This window comes from Myodes glareolus, chromosome 13 (assembly GCF_982192425.1).
Source record: "Myodes glareolus chromosome 13, mMyoGla1.1, whole genome shotgun sequence".
In the NCBI taxonomy this organism is placed as follows: domain Eukaryota; kingdom Metazoa; phylum Chordata; class Mammalia; order Rodentia; family Cricetidae; genus Myodes; species Myodes glareolus.
The window spans coordinates 52,164,584-52,190,065 of NC_142038.1; the positions used below are offsets into that span (position 1 = coordinate 52,164,584).

At 37.4% G+C, this 25,482-nt stretch overlaps 1 protein-coding gene across 1 annotated transcript in view; it reads right to left on the reverse strand.

Annotated features, from left to right (window-relative positions):
* The window catches only part of Ctnna1 (catenin alpha 1), a 126,892-nt gene that overhangs the window by 65,748 nt on the left and 35,662 nt on the right, over positions 1-25,482 (reverse strand). Inside the window, exons 4-7 of the mRNA XM_085699709.2 lie at positions 16,517-16,683; positions 15,935-16,054; positions 8,952-9,221; positions 6,279-6,482 (exon numbers count right to left, since the gene is read on the reverse strand). Of these exons, the coding sequence (XP_085555835.1) occupies positions 6,279-6,482; positions 8,952-9,221; positions 15,935-16,054; positions 16,517-16,683 (761 nt within the window). The remainder of the gene's footprint in view (positions 1-6,278; positions 6,483-8,951; positions 9,222-15,934; positions 16,055-16,516; positions 16,684-25,482) is intronic.

A 25,482-nucleotide genomic window follows, 5' to 3' on the forward strand; every position in this document is an offset into this window, starting at 1 on the left:
TAACAAAGATGTGTCAACCAAGAAGGCAATTTTCAATAGAACAGGCCTGAAGTCAAAGCTGGAAATATCCTGACAGACAATCTGTCTGTCCTGGGGAAGGATAATTTTAAAGCAGAGCTTACAGAAGAACTAGAACTGCCTGTCATAAAGCATCTGAACAGGCAACTCTAAACAACCGTATATTGAAAACTGGGGAAGGGGCATGCCACTCTAACTCGAAAAGAACACACCTGCAGCATGGCTGGCTGGAGCACTTGGCAAAAACCATCAACCCCAGCCCAATCATCCTATTAAGAGCATTCAGAAGTTAAAGGTTCAAAGTCATCGTTTCCTACAGCAAACTTTGCTTAAGAAAATAAAATAAGAGGCTGGAGAGATGGTTCAGTGGGTAAGAGCACACTGGCTGCTCTTCCAGAGGACCTGAGTTCAATTCCCAGCAACCACATAGTGGTTCCCAATCATGTATAATGGGATTTGATGCCCTCTTCTGTCGTACAGATGTACATAAAGACAGAGCACTCACATATAAAAAGTAAATAAATTAAAAAAAAGATTTAAAAAGAAAAAGAAACCATAATCTTAGTAAGCACTTGCTACCTTAAGCCCTCTGAAACACCTCACTATTCAAAAACAAGATTTTTAGATGAATGAGGAAAAAAATATTAGTATAGAAAGTTATCACTCATATGTACATATTATATATACAATGCATATTTGTGTGTTGTAACTAGGACTTACTATGAAGATCAAACTGATCTGAATTTACTATGTCACCCAAGTGGGACTTAAACTTGTGACCCTCCTGTTTCTGTCTCCAGGGTGATAGGATAATAAGTGTGAAACACAATAGCCAGCAGGCTTTCAGTTTTAGATATTTGTCCTATAAGGGAGGAGTACAGAGCACGGGAGTGAGGGAATTACAGGAAAGAATTTGAAAAACTGAGAATGAATTAACATCCAAACTAAGTGCTTCCCCTTACTATGATGCAAAGGGAATATTAACTGCATTATAGGCATGCATTCCACACCAAACTAGTAGCAAATCAAATTAAAATGTTCTGCCTGGTGTATTAGCATAATGAAGTCTCCTCAATATATATCCAGCTCAATTCAAAAACTGGTCAATTACTGTGTTCTTTTAACACATGGTAAAAATTACCATGTTTTAGAACGAAACAAAGATAGAGGGCTGGAGAGTTTGAAGCTCAGTAGTTTAGAGTACTTGTTGCTCTTGCAATCAATTCCCAGCACTTACGTGATGATTCATAACAATCCATTAACTCCAGTTCCACGAGATCAGATCCTTCTTCTTGACCTCCACAGGTACCAGGAACATGGGTGGTACAAAGAAATATGTGCAGGTACAACACTCAGACATATAAAAAGTGTATTTTAAAACAAAGATAAAATGTATCCTTAGGAGTTGAATAGATAGCTCAGTAGTCAAGAGCACTTGTTCTTGCAGAAGGTCAATTCCCAGCTACTTGATGGCTCACAATCATTCTTAATTCCCGTTCAAGGGGATCTCTAAGCCTTCATCTGACCTGAGGGCACAAGGCACACACATGGCACAGATATACATGAAAGTAAAACATTCATAAAGTAAATAAATCTTGTGGGCTTTTTGTTTTGTTTTTTTAATGTATCTTTAAGAAACATTCATCTTGGTTGAGCACAGTGGAAGCTCACAGCTGTAATTCCGGTACTCTAGGAGGCTGAGGTCAGCATGGGCAACATATAGTGAAACTAACTAAAACAAAGAGGAGGAAGAAGAGGAAAGAAATACAGGCAGGCAGGCAAACACAGATACAAATAAACATGTCCTTACCATCGTTGGCCTAACACAGACCTGTAACCTAAAACTAAAGTCCCAATCATAAGGAAATATAAGGCATTTGTATAATGACTACTATACATGGGTTACTGTACCATTCTGGACATTCACCCACCTTAGCTGGTTGGTTACTCAATTAGAATTATCCAACAGAAATAATATACAAATCAAAAATATATACCACGAATAGGCTTTTAAATTTTCTAAGGCTCACTTTTAATAAAGCACAAAATAAAATGAGATTTTACTTATTTTGATACTTATCAATGAACTATTTTACATTCCTTTTGCGTACTAAGTTTAATCTAGTATTTAGTTTATATATACATTATAGCTATAAAATACCACCTGTCAAATTTCAAGTATTCTGTCTATATGAATGGCTAACACAAGAAAAAGCACAGAGCTAGAACTATGTATGTCCACAGAATAAAGCTTGTTCTCACCAATGTTACAAGCTCTCACTCCAGTTATATATGACCATACATTATTGAGGAAGACTACTCAAGACAAAACCAAATGGATTTCATTTCAAAAATTGTGTGGTCCTGAACATTTTGTTAAGCTAACCTGACAACAAACTGTAAATCCTACTTAAACAAGTATTTTGTGCTTATATACAGAACCAAGTACTAAGATTTAAAAAAAAAAATTTTTTCCCTCCTTTGAGACAGGGTTTTACTATATAGCCTAGACTGGCCTCCAACTCGGTCCTCCTGCATGTTTCCTGAGTGCCGAGTCTGATTAAAGCATGCACAGCCACACCAGGCTTAATTAATTTCAATCCACTTACTTTGAATTCTCAAAGATCATGACACTCATCCAAAGCTGTTTTTTTACTCTCTAGAACCTCCATACCCAATGCAACTTTAAGCCGATAGATAAAAAGCAAAATAAATTGAACCACAATCACCAGGTTTCATTTCAATGGAATTGAGCAGGTATTTGTAAAACCCGAAAGGATCTACTCTAGACCCTTCTACTATGATGCATTTGTGGCATTTCCATGTTAAGTAGAGTCAGCTGTATTACTTTTACATCAATATCTATCATTTACACAGTCTTCACAGTGAGTGAACTAAAGACAAGACTGCCTAACCTTCCATCCCTTCAAACTGTGATGCAAATAGGAACACTAAGGCTGCTGGCTTCCTTATCCTTAAGAGCCTTTAAAAGGGAATTTGGGGGGCTGGAGAGATGGCTCAGTGGTTAAGAGCACTGACTGTTCTTCCAGAGGACCCGGGTTCAATTCCCAGCATCCACATGGCAGCTCACAACTGTCTGAAGATCCAGTTGCAGGGGATCTGACACCTTCACACCAATGCACATTAAATAAAGTTAGATAAACCATAAAAATATTTTTTAAAAAAAGGGAATTTGGTAGTCATTTAATTTAAGTTTGGTCTCATTCTGAACTAATATATCATTTTTACTAATTACCTACTTCAGAGTCCTTGGGTTTAATTTTTTTCCCAAAAAATGTTATCTGTATAACAAAAGACATTCAGAAAATATCTCTCTCTCTCTCTCTCTCTCACACACACACACACGCACACACACACACAATACAAAGTCTATAAGAGCAAGATTGAGTTTTTTGTTTTTTTTCCACACATGCATATTCTTAGCAATATGAATATCTAAAACTGTTCATTTTACTCATTTTCCCATGTCAGCATGAATTCATCAAGTGTACTTTTACTGAGTACTGCTTCTAGCAGTTTACAGACCATAAGAGGTTTTTTTTATAGTTTAGTCTTCCAAAAGTTTAAAACCTACTTTCAGAAATTATATTAATAAAGGAAATGCAATTAAATAACAATTCAAGGAAGTATACAATTAGGTGAAAAATTGCAAACACTGAGATAATAAATAACGGTACAGTTCAAAATGGCCTTCAGCAGGAGATGGAGGGAAACATGGAAACTCCAATTACAATAAAGATATAGACTTGGCTTAGTCTCACCCAGCAAGCCAAAGAGAGAAATGGAGAAAATCAAGCAAGCTTAAAGTTAAAAAAAGGGGGGGGGGGGAACTCCTATGTCCTCTGCAAGAGCATAAAGTGCTCTTAACTGTATAATGGATGAGTGGCACAATTCTCAACCTCTCTTGTGAGAGCGCTAATGGTAACTAAGCACTTAGAATTTTCTTTCTTTCACTATTTTTGTGTATATGGATGGATGGATATATACACCTGCCATGTGTAGCCAGATGTCCTCAGAGGCCAGACAAGCGTGTCAAGACCATCTGAAACTGGAATTACAGAGTCTGGGTGCTGGGGATCAAACCCAGGTCCTCAGCAAGAGCAGCCCACGATCTTAGCCAATTAAGTCATTTCTCCAGGCCCCAATTACCATAAATTTTTTACTGTACCATTAGTGACAGGTAGTTGTGAGCTGCCCAATAAAGGTGTTGGAAACTCAACTTGGGTCCCTGGAAGAGTAGGAAACACTCTTAACCACCAGGCCCTCTTTTCAACTCTAACTCCATTAATTTTAAGATAAAGTCTCACTATGTATTGCTGGCTAGCCTGGAAATCACAGACACTCAATTGCCTATACAGTGTGTAGGCTATCACTCCTGGCTTTTATTAAATCTTGACAAGACTGAGTTTAATGTTCCATGAACTGATAATGAAAAGAAATAGCCAAAGATAATTTCCCAATCTGAAACTCAAGAAAAGCTCTTTCATGACCCCCACACAACAATATTTAAATTTTAGCCTAAACATCAAATATTGTCGTAGTGCCACCGAAGAGTGCTAAACTGTAGTCTTAGCATATATTTTCTGTATGAATGTTTATACATTTTCCTATATCCATAACATAAAGAGAAAATAACACTACTTGTATGGCAGCCAAGGAAGAAATCAGATTACTCATGACCAGGATGACTGGGTAGAGTCTGAGCAATCCCATAATTTCAAGGGCTATTTTGAAGACTATTTACAAAGTTCTGTATGATTATCATATACCTACTAGAATATACTCAAAGTAGTTTCCTGATCACAACTGCACTGAACACTTCTATATGACTTTCAGTGCTGTACAAAATAGCAGATGATCCACATACACACTCTGGCTCATGATTCCTACATTATCAGATACCCTTCAACCTATACACTTTTTTATGATTTTATATTCAATCCATAGACAAGCATTTTTTTAACGAATTCCATATATCCACTGTGACTCTCACTACTATCTATCTAACTCAACTTCTAAACTCATTTTTCTTAGGTAGATTGCCCACAATCAAAGCATGGCAACAACTTAAAATAATATGCTTCACTAACTTCACATATGGTTAAATCAGGTAAAAACAGAAAAGCATTCATCTTCACCGTGGGAACAGCATCATGGCTCACCATTACCCTTTCATTGATAAAGGCATGTAAGTGAACAAAACAAAATGTGTTGCAAAGAACCTATGAGAAAAGATTATCAACCAGTATCTTTATTTGGAAAAGTGATAATTAAATAAGTAAAACAAAATATAAAATCACTAGGAATAACTAATTTGTTTCATCACTTCTCCCTTTAAAATACGTTATTTTGAAAAATATTAAAATGTATTAATAGTTAATGAAACAGTTCACTATTGTACAAAGAAACAATATCGTCACTATACCAAGTGCTCAAGGATGAGGTCATTCATACTCAGCACACCACAGTTAAAGATTCACATCCACTATTATTTACACAAAGTAGTGTCAGCATGGGGCAGTCAATCTAGTAGAGGCACAGGAGACTCTTTAAGATACTTTTATTTATTTATTCCTTCCTTAGAACAGCAAAATACTGGGTATACAGTCTAAATTATAGTAATTTTAAGTTAGAACTAAATAATTGGAGCAGCAAAAGCATAAGGGAAGGGGAAGGAAAGGTACATAAAGATAAAAGGCCAACAGTTATGGTATTTTCTATAGTTAAAAAAGTCAAACATCAAATTTTATATTGTGTTCTTTCTGATGTGTATTTTCTTATATATAGGTGCACAGATGTGCACATGTATGTGGAAGCCTCTGGTGTCTTCCTCAGTTGCTCTCCATTATTATCTTTTTAGATAGGTTTCTTACTGAGTTGGGAGCTCACAGGATTTGGGTAGACTGATTGATTAAAAAGACCTAGATATCCACCTATCTCTATCTCCCAGTTCTGAGATTATAGGCAAGCACCACCATACCTACTTTTTAAATAGGTGCTAAGGACCTGAATTCAAGTCAACATCCTTGCACAGCAAGACTTTAAAGACTGAGTCATCTTTCTAGCCCCACATGTAGATAAAACACCACACTAAATAAACAAACAAACAAATAATAGGTAAGTGAGTGAATGAATGATGAATGAATGAATAGAGAGAAATGAGTCTTTTCAAGGGGACCACCAACAGCCATAAAATATTCCCCAGACATCTTAGTTCAAAGAGAAATTCTGACACTCACATTGCCCATGTACTCTGAAAGCAGGTCCTGTAGAGCCTGACGGACAGCATTACATTCTGCCACAATGCGCTCACGACGGTCATCACGTGTGCAGGATGAGTCAGCCATCAGGGCAGCTCCACTAATAATGCTTTCCAGGCGCTCCTCCAGTGAAGGTCTAAAGCGTTCCTCGCTGAAGCTCAAGGGATCCACAATGATTTGTTTCTACAGAGAAAGTGTTACTGATATCAATACTCATTTCTGTTTCCTCAGTTATTCAAAAGACAAGGAAAGTACTGAATAGAAATATCAAGATGTAATTCCAGGGCTAGAGAGATGGCTCAGTGGTTAAGAGCACTAGCTGTCCTTCCAGAGGACCCAAGTTCAATTCCCAGCACACACATGGCAGCTCACAATTGTCTGTAACTCTAGTTCCAGGGGATCTGATATCTTCACGCCAATACACACAAAATAAAGTGAGATAATTTTTTTTTGAAAAAAGATGCAATCCCAATACCTAAAATGCACTCTTTATAACAGACAAAGGTCATTCCATGTGAGTTGCCAAACTGTATCAGTAATCACTTCTCAAAGAGAGCACTATTTGCCAACAGGGTCTGAATAAAATATGACTATCACAAATGCAAACACAATATACCATGTTCACATTACTTTTCCTAAACATCTAAAGGTCAGCCTGCATAGTACTGGTTATTAAAATTATCAAATGATAATTATAAGGAAAATAAGAACTCTCTTTATGTGCAGTCTATAACTTCTATAAGACAGATTTAAACAATTAAAGTACTGGCTTTTGTTCCTCAAGAAATGCATTTATAAAGAACTTATGGTCAACTATTCACATGTCTATTAAATACAACTGATCTTCACACCAATAAATGTTTATCCAAATATTTTGGTTTTAATTTTGTTTTCTTCATAGAATTATGTCATTAATAATTTCAACTTAAATGTCAACTCTTTTTCCTGCCAAAAGCTTAGTATTTTTCAAAGAGAAAACATTTCTCTTTCTTTCCAAAGAACCTTGGGTTTTGAAAGTGATCATGCAACACCTCCAGTTAATCATTAGCTACATTTTAGCTGACCGTTTACAGGATTTCTCTGATCAAGGTTGAATATGGGGCTGGAAATGTAACTCATTAGTAAAGCACTAGTCTAACCATGTGTAAGGCCCTGCATTTAATCTCCAACACTGTCAAGTCCTGGGGGAAGACTTGATACCTTCTGGACCACAGAAATGAAGAAGAAATGGTCACAGATTTTAATACTGTCACAGAACTACGATGTAAAGATTATGTAGTACAGCCCCCTCATCTGACAAATGAAGAAACTGTGACCCTAAAAGAGAAATATTTCTGATCTACTATTCAATTTAGCACAAATATGGTTCTAGGTATCTGGAAATGACAAATACTTAATGTTACCAAGTTGGAAGCAGAAGAAAACAATGGTAAGAGTATATTACAAGACATATCCTAACAATGGTAAAGGTCATTCCATGTTTAATTCTGTGAGAGAATTAGAGACTAGATTCAGTGGTATTTTGCCTAGCATGAATGGATGAGACCTTGAATTTAATTTTCTGCAATAAAAAAAAAATTCTTGTTAAAAACTCAATTCAAATACCATTGTCTTTAGGCATAACACTACCTTTCTTTTCTCATGCTTTATGAAAAGTTCTGAGTCAGTGCATATAAGCAAAAAACAATTATCCATGTCCAAGTATAGAGAAGATAAAAATGCCAAAATTAAAAAAAAACTGTTGAAACAAAATATATTTCATCACATTAATGCTATACTTCAACATTTCAATTATGAAAGATGATTGTGACCTATACCTATTTTTTCCAACAACTGATTTAAAACAAAGCTAGTCATGGTGGCATGTGGGGAGGCTGAGGCATGACGGTAGGATGGAGGCCAGCCTGGGCTACATAGCCAGACCTAGTTTCAAAAAAAGAATATCTCATCTACTGGAAGCCATGACTTACTTTGGGCTAAAATTAAAAGCAAAGCACAAAACATTAATGTGAGGACCAAAGATAATAGTAGATACGCATCATATACATAGGAGAGATCTAGGGCATCATCTATAAAAGCATTATTATAAAAATTTAATTTCAAATCCGTTTCAATGTGTTTAATTTTTTGTGTTCATGATTCAAAGCAAATCACAGAGTACAGAAATCTTTCCATACAGTCAGGTAAGATTAAGATGACAGCAGTGTAATTTATCTACATCTCTCACTAGACCATGAGTACCCCAGAGACAAAGCCAACACACACTCTGTTTGCTTCTGAATCTATCACAGGTCCATTTGCCAAATGGTCAAAATTCTGGTTAGAATGAACCAGACTCAGAGTCTCAATAAGGACCATATTAAAAGGAAAAAGCACGACCACACAGGAAACATAAGTTGCATAAAAGAATGCAGAAGTTTAGCCACATTACAGAGAGAGAGAGAGAGAGAGAGAGAGAGAGAGAGAGAGAAATGCTTTTAGCCAAGTTACAATAAAGTAAACTTATGATTCATAATAATTTTTTTCTACTTAGATTACAAATTTAATTGGAAGATGAGTTTTCATCACAAGCCTTGATCATATTTCCCCAGGAACTAGTTATCTTTTGGCAAGTGGTAAAGAGCCCAAAGTTTCCTTCCAAATATAACTTACATCAAAGTTGTTGAGAGCATATGCCAGCTCTCCACCGCCGCCACCCTGGTGCTGGGAGGCATCATCCGATGCAGTAGCCTGGGCTGCATTAGAAATGCCTGTGACAGCTTGCTGCAGCTGCTTGTATATCAAGTCCCGGTTGGCTTTATAGGCTGCAACATCAGGGTGCTGTAGGCATGCCTGCGATGCAGTATAAAGGATTGGAACATTTTTCTGCAGGATTCCTCTAGCTGCAGCCATCTGATCACGATGGCCCACATCTTTCAGTTCCTAAAATAATAAAATAAGAAATTGGTGGGTTTTTATAAGGGTTCTATTCATATCAAGACATATCTGTGTTAACCTAACCCAAAAGTAAGTTAAGACAGAGCTCTGACATCACAAGTCTCAGGCCATGTGAGTTTACATTTATGTGTAAACTCTGTGTTCAATTTTTTCTTATGCAAAACAGGAACAGTATTATAGCTCTTTTAGCACTTTGATGAATAAAATGAAATAAAGTACCTAGAACCAAGAAAGTATTAAATAAGGCATGAAAAAGAAGTCACAACAAAAAAAACATCTTGAACAGGTCCATATAATTAAAATAGATATAAAAGTACATACAGACATATTTAAAGGAAATACTATGAAATTTTAAGTAACCTAAGTTTATTACAAGAATTTTGTGAAACTTGAAACACAACATTCTTTGTGTATGAACTTTGCAAATCAACTAGGTAAGGATATGACCAGCAATTAATTCTCTTAAGTATACAACACCTCCTCCATTTTTTTTCCTACCCAGAGGAACAATTCAAAATACAAAACAATACTCTCTTCACAAAGAAAAATCAATCAAGTCACTGGCCATTAAGTCATAAAGTGAAGGCTCACATATTCCATGATTTCAATGCATGCTTATAATATTCTATAAATGTGGCCTTAAGCGAAAATGTCCTTTTACATTTCCTCAATCCCATAAGTACAAGGACATGAGGCTGCTGGCATCATTCCAACTAATGACATCTAGAACACTAAGTGGGATGGGTATGCTAGGTAATAAGGACACACAAGATAGGAAGGAAGCACAGCTGGCACACAGCCATTACTGAAACATAAAAAAAAAAAACCACACAGGAATCTTTGGTAAATGTGAACCACTATACAGAGGAGGAATAACCCTAAACTCTAAATCTGCTCCAACAGTATTTTACATATGAACATAAATTTTCAACATTAATGTTACTAATTAAATACTAGAATACAAATTTAAATGATTTTAAGATTAGTATTACATGTATGAATTGTAGTGATATTTCATTTGTATTTTAATAAATATTAAAAGATTGCCTGAAGATCTGAGAGTAAAACAGCCCCACTGGTCAAATCCCAATAGCCATGCTAGTTTGCTACAGAAACCAGGCAGTAGTGGTGCACACCTTTAATCCCAGCCCTAGGGAGGAATATAAAACAGGAGGAGACGGCTCTCAGACACAGTCTCATTCTGAGAATTCCTGGAGGTAGGATCGCCATTTTGAACTGAGGTAGAGGTAACAGCCAGTGGCTGGCTGTTTGCTTTTCTGACCTTCAGGTTGGACCCCAATATATCTGTCTCTGGGTTTTTATTGATGAACAGGAAGAGAAAAATTTAAATAATGTAGAAAAGTCAAATACTCAGAAGACTCAATTAGCTATTTAATGGCTCTCTTTTCTAGACGACTTCTTAAACATTAGAGACACTAAGTGGTTCCTTTCTTCTGAAACTTCAGTTCCACATATATTTGGGGGTTTACATCTTCATTCAAACCTTATACAGTGACAGTTTACTTTTCGACCTAGAATTCTTTTCTCATTTGGAACCTGAATTTTTGAGTAATAGTTCACAGGATGCCAAATGCCCTGTAGCTTAGCACATTAGGCTGAATACTCAGAAACAGAATCCTGTGGATTTAGACTGCGAATCCTTTCAAGACTCAAGTTATACAGTCGTGATCCAGACACAGCAAGCAAGATGTGATGGCCTCACTGAAAAAGGTACCAAGCCATGTAGCTATCACAGACAAGAATTATGGGCTAATATAAGTTATAAGAGTTAATAAGAAGCCTGAGCCAACCAGTTTATGATTAATGTAGACCTCTATGTGTTTCTTTGGGACTGAATGACAGCAGGACTGGGTGGGACAGAAATTTTGGTCAACAAATGGTGCCCAACGTGTGGACAACTGCATACACAGAAAACCTGACAGAACTTGGAAAGTAATTCTAGACAGAAAAGAATAGAGTTAAACATGGCTTATTAATAAAAGCACTCTCTCGGTTGAGATCTGCTTGCTAGAGGCAAGCGCTCTCATTTAAGAGAAGCTTCCTGTCTCAGCTTTAGCTGCAAAACCTTGCAGCTCTTTTAAGAGATCCTGCCACGAAACACCTAAATGGTGTTAATGAAAAGCTGACCACATGCTTTTTGGTGGCAGGGACCTTGAAACACCATAGAGTTGGGGCAATAAACATGGCTCTGGCCAGTACCTATGCCATGAGGCTGGACTCTCGGAAAGCTAAGGAATAGGCTGGATCCAGCCAAAGCCACAGCTTTAGTCCTAGCCGTATCGTTTAGCAAATTAAAGACTCGTGGTCAGAAAAAGAGAGATATGCAGTAAAGAGAGATTCAAAGAGGAAAAAGCCACTGAACAATTTACAGTGTGTTTAAAAATGTAGATAAGCTTGGGGGGGGGGGGGATAAAGTCCTTAAAAGAAAAAAGAAAAAAAGAGAGTAGTTGGGTGTGATGGCACATACCTTTAAACTTGGGAGGCAGAGGCAGGCAGATCTCTGTGAGTTCAATGATAGCCTGGTCTACAGAGTGAGTTCCAAAGATACACAGAGAAACCCTGTCTCAAAAGCCAAAAATTAAAAATAAAAGAAATAGAGTTTAAAATGAAGCCACGTAAAGATGAAAACTACACAGAGAGTCTGGATACTGTGTGTTACTGTGTTGTTTAAATTGTTTGATGGCTGAGGAAAGAGCAAAAGCTGGTAAAAGATATTTGATTATAAATACTGCTGGATTAATCTAACCTATATATTTTGAAAATGTCTTGACTTCAAAATTTAAGTCAAAAGATATGTTCCTTTGTAGAAGAGGTTTTGCTTTTGTTTCCATAGGAAATGAGAGACTGTGGTTTCATTCTGGATTAGGAAAAATCAGGTCTGATCAAGGAAGACCCCCCTGAGAAATCTCCAGTAGGAGCGGATAGCCCATATGTCTGAGTTCTACATCCAGAACAGTTTCAAGGCTGCTGGCTGAGATAATCAAGCCTCACAGAATATTCCATTCAAACTTGACCATAATCCAAATTTTTCTTTAGGTTCTCATAAGATTATCAGCGTCCCCAATCAGCAGTAGTAGCCTGGAAAACCATGCCCACATTCCCCCAAAACGAACTATGGATATTTTCCTTTGTTTAGAATGTTGGTTACAGGTTCTTAAGAATAATGGCCAGGAGAAAAGCTAAACAATGGGTATTAGATTCAGGGTTCTTGTTTAAATAAAGGGGGTGGAGTGCTGTGGGACAATGTCTTGTATCCTGTCACTTGTATTATTTTTAATAAACGTTGATTGGCCAATAGCCAGGCAGGAAGTAGAGGTGAGGCAACAAGAATTCTGGAAGAGGGATGTTTCAGTCTGCAGTAGTGATCAAGACACAGAGCAAACAAGATGTGACTGCCTTGCAGAAAAAGGTACCAAGCCACGTAGCTAACACAGGTAAGAATTACTGGCTAATATAAGTTATAATAGGTAATAAGAAACCTGAGGTACTAGGCCAACCAGTTTATGATTTAAAAAAAAAAAGACTCAAGTTATGGGTTAAACATGTGGCATGAACATTCTGTGGGCGTTTTCTGAATGTTTTGCTCTCACCACAATGTCAAGAACCTCTTAAGTCTCCGATGGCCACCGTTCCCTTTAAACATTTATATGTACAATCAGCCTGAGCATTCCTATGTGCTTAAAAGCTTAGTCTCTTACAAAAGCTGTCACAGATACCCATGACTACCTAAAGTTTACAGGCACCAGAATGAGTTACCAACACCCGGCCTCCCTAAGTCACTGACAAGTCAAGAACAAGAACTTTCACTTTTCCTAAGACTATATTAGGCTGTTTAAAAACAAAATCTTGTGGCTTTACAGAGTTAGTAATCATTTCAAAAATAAAGTATAACAAGTACTGACTAGTGATGATACTTATATAACTGGAACATATTGTCTATGTGAGCATTTTCTGAACAAACTCTTCATCTGCCATTTGCCAAGCATTAGGGATAAACTTTAAACAAGGAAGAGACTAACAACCAAGTCTCATCTATCCTAGTTGCTGAAGTTCTACTTTCCCTCTTTAGAATTATTTTTACCTTGTACAGGTTTTTGTTAAAAGATAGTAAAAAGGGCACTAATGTGGGTAATTAGTGTTGCAATATGAATAAATCAATAATTAAGTATTCCTCAAGCTATACAAGCTATCAAGTAATTCAAAATCTGGTGAAAAGTAAGCTATAAAACAGCATGACAAGTTAATTATAAAAGTGTTCTGTGAAAAGGAAAAAAAAATTCTGTGTTTTAGATTGTGTCATGATTTCTCAACTTCACCAATCTGGTTATAATTCAAGCAAACTAAGGATAAACAGAAAACATACAGAGGAAAAACTACTTTATAAAAACTACTGACTTATCCATCCCATGCACTGTAAATAAGAAATAAAAGCTAAACTCTAAGTAATCTAACATGACTCTACTAAAAGAACTGGAAATTCAAGTGTAAGTTTCTTCTTGTTTCCCTCTTAACAATATAGAATTGTAGCCATAGATACACTTGATCAGATGTTTATGAATAAAAATGACTATACCTGGTACCTGATAAACTAGATCAGGTTAAACCAAACTAGAACAGATTTAAACAAATAAAACACCAACAGTACCATTGCCAAACAGTTTTGGAGTGTTTCAGAAAACAATCGTGCAAGTCAGAGTAGTTAAGGAATAAGAGGCACTGAGTTCTTGTAAACATCTCAAAAATCTTTCTGCATTATGAATAGATGACAGTTGAACATCAAAATACTCTGTATGTTGAGGAACCATAGCTAACAATGAGGCACAGGTCACACTCTAAAAAACTTCACAGGTATACCCCTTACCTCTGCCATCATCTTTACTCTGGCTATGGTATTAATGTACCCAACTCCCACGTTTATATCTTGGAAACAATGCCCCAAATCACAATAATATTTGAAGATGGGGCCTTTGAGAAGCAAACAGAAATTAAATACTTCATGAAAAGTGTAACCCCAATGGTGACATTAGTGACTTTGTAAGGCAAGGAAGAGACCCGAGCATTCTTGACAAAGGAAGCTCTTTGTCGGCTCAATGCAGTAAGAAGGGTCTTCTCAATTGCTGGTAATGGCACATTGCTCTTGGACATCCCAAACTTTCAGAACCATGAGCTAAATAAAAAAAAATTTAAAAAAAATCTAAAGGTAAAAGAATTAAGCAAACTACATTTAGGGATGTAGCTGAGTGTAAAACACTTGCCAAGACCCTAAGGTCCATCCCAGGATGGGATAGGGTAAATTAAGTATAATCTGTGAAAAGGAATAACCCAAGAAATTGGAAAGCATGTATCACTCAAAATCTCAACAGGAAAAAAAGGCAATATAATGAAGATTTAAAATAATGACTGTTACAAAAAAAAGATATAAGTGAAGGGCAAACATAACGTCACTGGAACTCTAGGCCTGAAGGAACAAGAGATGATAGTCACCAAAACTTAGAAACAAGGTCTACAGACTGTGCCTTTTAGTGACTGAGGACCAGCAGCAGGGAAGAGCCTATACATAGCATAGCTTCACTCGCTTTTCTCTTCAGATTTTCTATCATGTTTCCACTGGCCAAACCTCAATAGGAACCTAAAGAAAAGTGAGTTCGTGGGTATATCCAGACAGGTCATATTCCTAAGGCAGGAAGAGGGCAAACAAGGGTAGAAATCAGACACAGAGAAAGTAAGTTTTCTTGGTACCTTATTTCAAGAACATTTAACACTTATTGATATTTCTCTTTAATACACTGAGATCATGTATACCGGTGGTCCTCAACCTTCCAAATGCTGCCACCTTTTAATAGAGATCTTCATATGTGGTGATCCCAACCATAAAATTATTTTCATTGCTACTTTATAACTGTAATTTTGCTACTAAATTGTAATATGAATATGTCTGGAGCTAAAGATTTGCCAAAGGGTTTGAGGCATACAGACTGAGAATTGCTAAAGTATAAGGAACTCCTAATGGACTCAGGCACAGAAAAATTAAAACTAAGGCAAAATTACTTTCTACTAAGCTTCTAAAATTAGACACAAGTTTTTGACTGCTACTATGTTTAACTTAAGAACACAATTTAGCCAAATATCCTGGTACATGCCTTTAATCCCAGTACTCAGATGCTGGAGAGAATGCATAAGACAGAAAGATTGTAAGTTTAAGGACAGCCTTGAACTATGTGAAACAAACATATTATGAAAATCTGAGTGAAAATTATAGCTTCACTATTGGCACAATACTAAAAAGATTTGAGGGGGGCAGGAGTTCAAGACAGGGTTTTTCTGTGTGTCCCTGCTGTCCTGGAACTCGCTCTACAGGTCAGGCTTACCTCAAACTCAGAGATTAGCCTATCTTTCTCTCTCGAGCCCTGAGATTAAAGGTATGCGCCACTGCAGCTAGGCTTAAAAGATATCTTTTAATTTAAGCTCTTATTGAAACTACATGAATGGGAAAAAGTAATGATACCATTAGAAAATTTAGACAAACTAAGTCTTCTCCACTAGATATAATAAAATACTCTCCAGCCTGTTTTATAAAGTGAGTTCCAGGTCAGTCAGGGCTGTAAGACCTTGTCTCAACAGACAAAGGACTAAGCAAGTAAATAATATTACAAAATGTCTGCGAATCATGCTTGTACCTGTTGTCTTTTCGCTGCCATAATGTTCAGCTTATCTACTTCTGGTTTCAGAGCCTTGTAATGTATTCCTAAGTCTTGCTCATTTCCGGCATTCTTCAATTTCAATATACCATCTTCCACCTAAAAAACACAACCCCCAAAAGCAAAACCAGACAAATCTATAAGTAAAATGAATAAATTCTAAGACTCTGCCTTCTTTAACAACTATTCAGAAAATAACTCAAGCAAATACATGTTGTTGATACACCCTCATATTACCCGAGTGTTTCGAAGGAGGTGGGGAGCAGCTAACCAGTTTATATTTTGGTTTTCTAATTCTAGAATGCTAATAGTACACAGAAACATATAAGGAGTATTATAAAAGGAGACAGTCAGAAGAACACCTTTGCTACAATTTCTTCAATAAAACCAAGACAACAGTGACCTATAGTAGAGTATTATATATACTTGAAATAGAGAAGAAACCGAATAAAGCCATCACTGGTTCAAAACCAAATCATATCTTAATGCTAAACTAACTATGGGCAGCATCACCTTCACTAGAACACAAAGAAGAAATTATAGATAGAGACCCAAACTTACAACTTTCAGCTGAACAAGTAGCTTGTAGACGTCTGCCATGTCAGCCAGAATCAGCAGCCGGGTAACCGCAGACAGCAGAGCCCGAGCTGCGCGGACCATGTTACCTCGCTTCACAGAAGAGCACGGGTCATCTGCAAACTCCCCAGCGGCACTCTTCATCAGGTCTCCTAGTCAGGAAAACGAAAACACAAAATCAGCAGAAATTAACTCAAATAATTTATTTATTAAAAAATAATGCTGGGTGTAATGGCACCCGCCTTTTATTTCAGCACTCGAGAGGAAGGGGGATCTCTATGAGTTCAAGGCCAGACTGGTCTAAAAGAAGAGTCTAGGACAGCCAAGGCTGTTACACAGAGAAACCCTGTCTCAGAAAACCATTAATTAAGTGTTTTATTTAAAGGGAAAATAGCGCACACTCATTTCACATATACATGTATTTTAAGAATACTGTTTATGTTTTTCTCCCTTCGGTTTGTACTACAGTGAAGAATCCTCATATAACACTGATAAAACAAAATACCCAGAAAATGACTAGACACTATATAACAAAAAGACTTAAAAATATGTCTTGCTTTAACTCAATGATAATATATGCCCCCCCAAGTGACAGTCAGGCACAGAGGTAATATTAAAAATTTTAGAAAATCAAACAACAGCAAATAACTAAAAGAAATTATTAGATAAACTTGTATCAACTGCAACATCTTCTAGCTTTCAGCCATAACAATTCCTTAATCTCCTGACAGGTGCTTTTTAGTAATAAAAAAAAAAAAAAAGAAAAAGAAAGTCACACTGAACATCTGAGTATGGTGGCCCATAACTGTGATCCCAGCATTTCTGAGGTTGAGGTAGAAGACTTTCTGGTTCAATGCTGGCAGGCTAAAAAGTTTCACCCAGTTTCCCTATCACTCACCTCCCCAAGATCCAGTAAATAAACAAAACCGAACAATTAATTAAAACAACTTCTGAATTCACAAAACGATGAATATACAAACAAGCCTCTAATAGAACTAAATTCAAATGACTGCTTAAAGGCTATCCCTGTAAAGAAACATGACAGTAAGATAAATAATATTATTTTCTTTTTCACATGTGGGGGTGGAGGCAAGGCCTATCCATTGAGGTCAGAGCTCTGATCTGTCCTTGCCTTCCCAGTGCTGGGACTACAGTGGCCCCACACACCCATCCAAACATTTGCATTGGTTCTGATGATCCAAACTCCAAGCCCCACACATTAAAGTACAAGCACTTTAATGATCTTTCTCCTTGACCCAATAAGAGTTTAATAAGCACTTTTTTGTAAAATTAAAAACAGAAAATGAGTCAATAATTAAGCCAGATCAGCAAGATGACCCTTCAGATAAAAGTAATTGCTACCACAGTTGATCACCTAAATTTGATCCCTGGAACCCACATAACGGAAGGAGAGAGACAATTCCCACAAGCTGAACTCTGATTTTCTCATGCATGCCATGACATGTCTCTTTATATATCACCGCCTACAACAAATAAAAAATAAAAATAATTTTTTCCCAGGATTCGAGAGGAAAACAGAACTACAAAGTCAGCTTTGAATATATTTGAAGTTCCACCCCAGACTGGTTACATGAGACCCCGTGTCTTAAATATAAACAAACAAATAAACAAAAGTAAATCAAGTGGTGGTGCACTAGGAAATCGGGCAGCTGTATTTCTGTGAATTCATGACCAGACTGATCTACTTAGTGAGTTTCAGAATATCAAGGGTTATATAATATATAATGAGACCCTGTCTCAAAATAAGTAAATAACAGATGTCAGTTAAGTCTTTACAGTGTATTTCTGAGATCAAAGCACTCTTCCTGCACATCAACAAAAGGCTATCCCAGATGACATGGTCAACAATAAAAACTGAGAACTTACTCTTTTTTTCCCAGTACCTTCTAGTCAATAATAACACATGTGGTATTTACTAAGATATAAAAGAGATTAAACTTAAGAGAATTCTGTACCTGGCAAGGCAGCTCAGGGAGTAAAAGTGTTTGTGAGACAAGGACCTGAGTTCCTACATCAAAATCCTCCACAAGCCTAGAGTTGGATCAGCTTATAATCACTTGCAACTCTAGTTCCAGAGGATCTGACATCCTCTTCAGGCCTTTGAGGGCACCAGGCACACACATGTCACACAGATACACATGCAGGCAAAACATCCAAACATATAAAATTAAAGGAAGGAAAAAAAGCGGTTGCTGAGAGTGATGACACATGCCTTCAGTCCCAGCACTCAGGAGGAAGAGACAGGTGAATCTCTAAGTTGGAGGCCAGCCTGCTTTACATAGTGAGTTCTAGGACAGCAAGAACTACACAGAGAGACCCTGTCTTAACAAACCAAAAACATAAAAAGTAAAAATGATTAAAAGTTTTAAAAAGAGAGAACCTTCTATTACATCATCTGCCAGGAATCCAGATCTGTTACCCCTGATACATTTTCTTCTGGATCAAAGATAACAGTTAAGCTCCTCTATGAGGAAACAAAAATAAGCCCATGGCCCTTTATTAGAACAGGGTTCAGATAAAGACCTTCCTGAAGAATCAATTACCTTAATTATATCCCCTGAAAGCAATCAAACTTTATAAAGACAGCTGTAGATAAAGAAGTTGGATGGATAATTATAAAAGGAAGTGGCTAGGTTTTTCTTTCTTTAACTTGAACCCTAAACCTAAAAAGGGGGGCAGGTATCTCAGGCTGGAGAGATGGCTCAGTGATTAAGAGTGCTGGGAGGTAGTAGCGCACGCCTTTAACCCCAACACTCCAGAGGCAGGCAGATCTCTGTGAGTTCAAGGCCAACCTGGTCAACAAGAGCTAGTTCCAGGACTCTTCCAGAGAACACAGGTCCAAATTACAACACCCATGTCAGATTACAGCTATCTCTACCTTCTTCAAGCACATCAGGCATGCAAGTGGTACACAGACATACATTCAGACAAAAACATCCACACACACATAAAACAATTTTTCAAGAACTAAAAAAAAAGTGCTGAGCAGCGGTGGCGGACGCCTTTAATCCCTGCACTCGGGAGGCAAAGTCAATCGGATCTCTGTGAGTTTGAGGCCAGCCTGGTCTACAAGAGCTAGTTCCAGGACAGACTCCAAAGCTACAGAGAAACCCTTTCTCGAAAAAAACCAATAAATAAATCAACAAACAAACAAATAAATAAAGTGTGTCTAATATATGCCAGGTAGCCTCAAACTCTTATATACTTGAAAATGGTCTTGAACTCTCAACCCTCCTGCCTCTCTTCCACCTCCACAGTGCTGGGATTAGAGGCATGAGCTGCCCACATTTTGCAAAGAGATACTATTATGCTGTACTAAATTTTTTGTTTCTTTGCTTACTTTCATGGTGAGTATTTAGTGTGTTTGTTTCTTTGTTTTGAGACAAATTCTTCTGTAGCCCAGGTTAGCTATGTAGTTGAGGATGATCTCGACTTTCTGACACAAAGAGCTAGCCCCTTCCCAACATATCTGTAATCCCACAATCTGAGAAAACAGGGCATGAGAATCAGAAGTTCAATGCCATTCTAGGATACGTAGCAAGTTCCAGGTAGCTTGTGATATGAGGCCCTGTTTTAAATGGCAAAGAAAAATAAAAATGAAACAGTCATGTTTGTAAGTTTCTTAAGGATAAAGTAGATGTTGGCTCCAAGCAGGAACTGTTGCAGCAGCTACCTCCTTCACTCCACCTGTACAGCACAGAAAGGTGCTTCTAAAAAACGGACCTGGTCCTACTGCGATTTACCAGTCTGGGAAACTCACCTTACTGACCCTTAATCTTTCCACATTTTCACTGTTTTCTTACTGACATCTATTTATTTACTTGGTTATTTGGAAGATGCAGGTGCCACATTACACATGAGGTCAGAAAACAAGCTGCCAAAGTTGGTCCTCCCCTTCTACCATATAGATTCTAGAACCAAACTCAGTCACCAGGTGTCTTAATCTGCTGAGCCAACCAAACCACCTCAACTTCTCCACATTTTAAAAAGGCTTTCCAAGCTGAGATTCTCTCTAGTTCTCAAGGGAGTTCTCATCTCCCTCACTTAACTATCGCACCAACAGCTTCACACCCCCATAGCCCGCACTCTATGCCAACAAACTCCAAAATTTATTGTTTCAGAAAAAAAATTCTGAAACAATAGTAATGATATCTTATTTTTATTTCTGTGTTATTTGTGTGTGCACAAGAAGGCAAAAAGGCATGTCTAATGCCCTGGAGCTGGAGTTCCAGGCAGTAGTGAGCCATGGAAACAGGTGCTTCCTTAAGAACTAAACTCAAGTCACAAGAGCAGAAAGCACTCTTTAGTGACTGAGCCATCCTCCAGCCCCTTAAAGATACTGATAGCTTGCTTCTTGACCGTAACTTTTCTATATTCAAAATCCAGGAAGGAAAGAAGGGGAAGGGAGGTACACAGGAAAAGGAAGGGGAAGGGGGATAGACAGGAAAAGGTAAGGGCAAGGTAAGAGGGAGATGGGGAGAAAAGTGCCCCTTTTTTTGTCAGCAGAGGAACATGGCTACAAATTACAGTTCTCCTGCCCCAAGTGTCTTTATTAATGAGATTTGTTCTTCTTTCTATTTAAACAACAGGTAGAAAAGAATCAGTGCTACATAGTGAAAAGGGGGACCACAATGTGTGTACCACAGGGAAGATTGAAATTGACTAACCTATGCCAGAATATTGACTGTCTATAGCTAGCCTCAAACTCATGCTCCTCCTGTCTGAGCCTCCTAAATGCTGAGGTTACAAGGATGTACCATTGCTCCTGGTTTCAAAAACCCTTTTTAAAGGGTTTACAAAAATCAGATATTTAATATATGGGTAAACCACAGATAAAGTGGTTATCTGCAAACCCAATCTCAACTGTTATTTTTTTTCTATTTACAGTTGATGCAGGAAAACAAATTCAATTATTACGTGAACCTTAGGAAGGCATTTCTGAAACATTTTATGAGAGCATACTTTTTGTTGTTGTCAAATCCAACAGAAAAAAAAATTTTAAGACATCGTCTGGATATATTTTTTTGCAGACCAGGAAAAAAGGGGCCCTGTGTTAAAATGACAGAAGCTTTCAGGTAAACAACTAAGTAATATTAAGCATCTTAAGTATGTTCAAATTATCTGTTTCAAGATCAATTTTATGGACATTCAGAAAATTCTAAAACCTATCTTATTTCCCAGGACTCTGTTCAATTTATTCTCTTTAACTCATCAGGATTTTAATGCCCTGAAACCTTTTCCCTCTCCTTTATCTCATTATCTGCCTTCAGCCTTTTATTTAAAACTTAAACATATATTTATATACATCATTGTGTCTATCAAATTGCTTAAAACTATGAAAAATGAATAACATTAACAATATTCTTTTAAATCTTCAGGGCCAGTGAGACTGCTCAGTGAGTAACAGTGCTTGCCACCAAGCCTGGGTCCATCTATACAGCCCAGACGGTGACGGAAATAACTGGCTGGTCCAGGAGTTTGCCGTAGCATACACACACATACACAGGGGAAAAATTAAAATCTATAGCTTGCTGGTACAATAGTGTATTTGAATTGTCTCACTCCGTGGAAAATATTATACACTCATAAAATTGTATTATAGGGAAAAAGTAACTGGATTCTAAACATCTTTCAGAATTATAAAATAAAAAAAAGACACAATCAAGCACAATGTACCCATGTAAGCATAGTCACAGAAAACAAACTGCAAATGAACTTCTTTTATATGTGTATGTGTGTCTGGGTATATGCATGTCTACCATGTGCATAAAAGAGCCCTCAGAAGTTAGAAGATGGTATTGGATCCCCTGAAACTGGAATTACAGAAAGTTGAGTTACCATAGGGGTGCTGGAAATGGAAAGAGCAGCCAGTGCTCTTAACTGTCAATCTCTCCATCACAAACATCATTTCTTTGTTACAAAATTTTAGGTAATTTTTATTTTTTTGCTCTTAGTATCAAAACAAATCAGTACAAAATAATAATAGCTGTTCCTTTTTGATGATGTTGTTTTGTTTTTGAAATGCAAACTTTTGTTTAAAATTCTTTTGGCCAGGCTTGGTAGCACGCACCTGTAATCTCACCTTTCAGGAAGCAGCAACAGCTCAAGGACATCTACAGCTAGTTGAAGTTGAAGGCTAGCTTGGGTACAGGAGATCCCTCACCCTCCCTTCCTTTCTACTTACTACTTACGATCACACACACACACACACACACACACACACACACACACACGATTTTATTAAGGTCAGGCAAGGCGATTCATGACTATGCTAATATTCAGAAAGCCGAGCAGAAAAATCACAGATTCAATGGCAATCCGAGCTATAAGACTTTGTTTCCTCTCAATTCCCCAAAAAGAATCATCTTTTTTTTTCCATTCTACCCGGAGTAGCAAGAAACAAACACTAAAGAAAACATTATCATACAGTATCCTATACCTAAGAGTTTAACATAAGCCACAGATCTTAACACCTAAAGAAAGAGAATTTCAGAAACGAGAAAGGGGAAGAAAGTAAGGAAATCAATCACTCCACCACTTCAGCAATCCCTCCACCCTCACCTTGCATTCTGGCAAAACTCCTGGGCCCCTGGATACACCATGACTACAGAAAACATGATACACAATTCCAGGAATCTCTGGCAGGTACTTTTCACCTGAAAGTGAACCTAACCCCATCAAGCTAATATCAAATTATTTAAATCCAAATCCACAGATCCTAGAAAACCTCTCAATCTACTCTCCTCTCAACCCCTGGCGGCACAGAAAGAAACTTTGCATTTTCCACTTTTTATAGTTGGCAGAATGTTTCTTTAAATTAAAATAGAGTACCACACATATTCATGTTCTCATTTTCCTTACTAATTCAAGTGTGCCCTGCTGCTATTCAGAAACACTCCAAAGAGAGACACTTGCTTCCTGATTACACATTCAAATAAATGCACAACACGCATTTCAGCTTGGAACCACTTTCTTTAAGAAATTAATTGGTAGAAACCAAGTTACTGCAACATCACGTCTGAAGTCATGCCAAAGGCAAATGTTAACACTTAAACTGGGTAAGCTAGTGCACACCTGTAATGCCAGTACTTGGGATGCTTAGGTAGAAGGACTGATGCAAATTTGAGGCCTGCCTGGTTTACAGAATAAGAGTCTGTCTCCAAAGAACAAAACAAAACAAAACAAAGCAAAAAAAAAAAAAACCCCACAAAACCAAGCCAGTACAAAGGTGCACACCTGTATCTCAGCACTAGGGAAGACAAGAGCACAAGATCATCCTCTGCTGCATAGCCAGTTGGAGACCAGTCTTGTTGGCATGAAACCCTATCTCAAAATTTTAAGAGGCCAACAAGCTGGCTCAGCAGGTTGTGGTACTTACCATCAAGCTGGATGACCAGAGTCCTACCCCAGACACAATAGGGTAAGGAGAAAAAAAACAACTACCTCAAGTTGTCCACTAATTTCCAAGTAGCACATGACATAGCTACATGTACACTAAAGTACATACATGTATACATAAAGTAAATAAATGTTAAAAAAAGAAAAGAATTGTTAAAAAACAAAAGCAAAACACTAAGGTAACTTCCCCTACTACACTGTACAAATATGTTAAGACAGTAATATTACCTGCTCTAACTTAAAAGCATTATTTCAATGGGTGTTATTTTTATGAATTTAACAAGTCAGATCTTTAAAAAGAGGAACAATTTCAAAATGGTAAGAAACATTAGAATTTAATGATTTCACTCTTCTTTCCTCACTTACAAGTTGGCTGCATTAGCACTGAATCTCTGCAGAGCAGCATATGCTCACATAAGGGCACAGATCCAGAAGCAGACAGCATCCTTGACACATCTCAAGTCAAAGAGAGTATAGCACCAACCCTAGAGACTTACAGTTTGAGGCAGACATATAACCTAAGGCATAAAGCTTCCAGATGACGACCAGTTAATGGTTCCCAGAACTTATATTTGCTTTCCCTCTTGCTTTCAACTAAAATGAAGACCAGGAGATGAGAATAGAGGCATGAGGCATTATGAACAATTTTTTTTTGGTTTTTTGATTTTTTTTAACTTAATCATAGGCCTTAGGAACACATGAAGAGTAGGAAATGCAATGGATGTTCTTAGAATGGATTTAGATATTTAAAAGGATGAATGAAGAAAGACACACAAAGGAAGGAAAAAACTGGACAATTTTACCCATGCAGCAAAGATAAAAAGGCAAAGAGCAAGTCAGAACTCAAAGTAAGACTATGAGAAAAATCAGCTAACTTGTTAGCTCTAATGAAGAAAGTTACTACACAATCTGAAAACAGAACTGACTTAATCTTAATCTTTTCTCAAATGCTGAGTGACTCAGCATTGCAAGGTAGAAACACTTGTCAAGGGCTGGAGAAATAGCTCAGAGGTTAAGAACACTCACTGACTGTTCTTCCAGAGACTCTGAGTTCAATTACCAACAACCACATGGTGGCTCACAACCATCTGTAATGAGATCTGGTGCCCTCTTCTGACCTGCAGGGATATGTGCAGGAAGAACCCTGTATACATAATTAATAAATAAAAAATAAAAGAAACACTTGTCAATTGTTTCCTGTGGAGAGGGCCCCTGTGTAACATCAAGCCCACCACCTCCATCTGACTAAAATGACCCACATACCAACACAAATCTCCTCATGGCTGTTTTGTCTTTACATCATGAATTCAGCAAACTCAAACTTCATTCTGTCCGTTTATCTCTCAAACCCTGTTGTTCAAAGCAGTCACTGACAGTTACTATGCCCTGATCACATATACCAATCATCTATCATTAAGGCTGCTTACACAGAAATAACATCAGTCTGAAGCTGTCAACATCTACACTGGACACAGACCCAATTTTCACTTTCTTCAAAAGTGACTTTAGTCAGCTGCCAGAAGAAAAAAAGT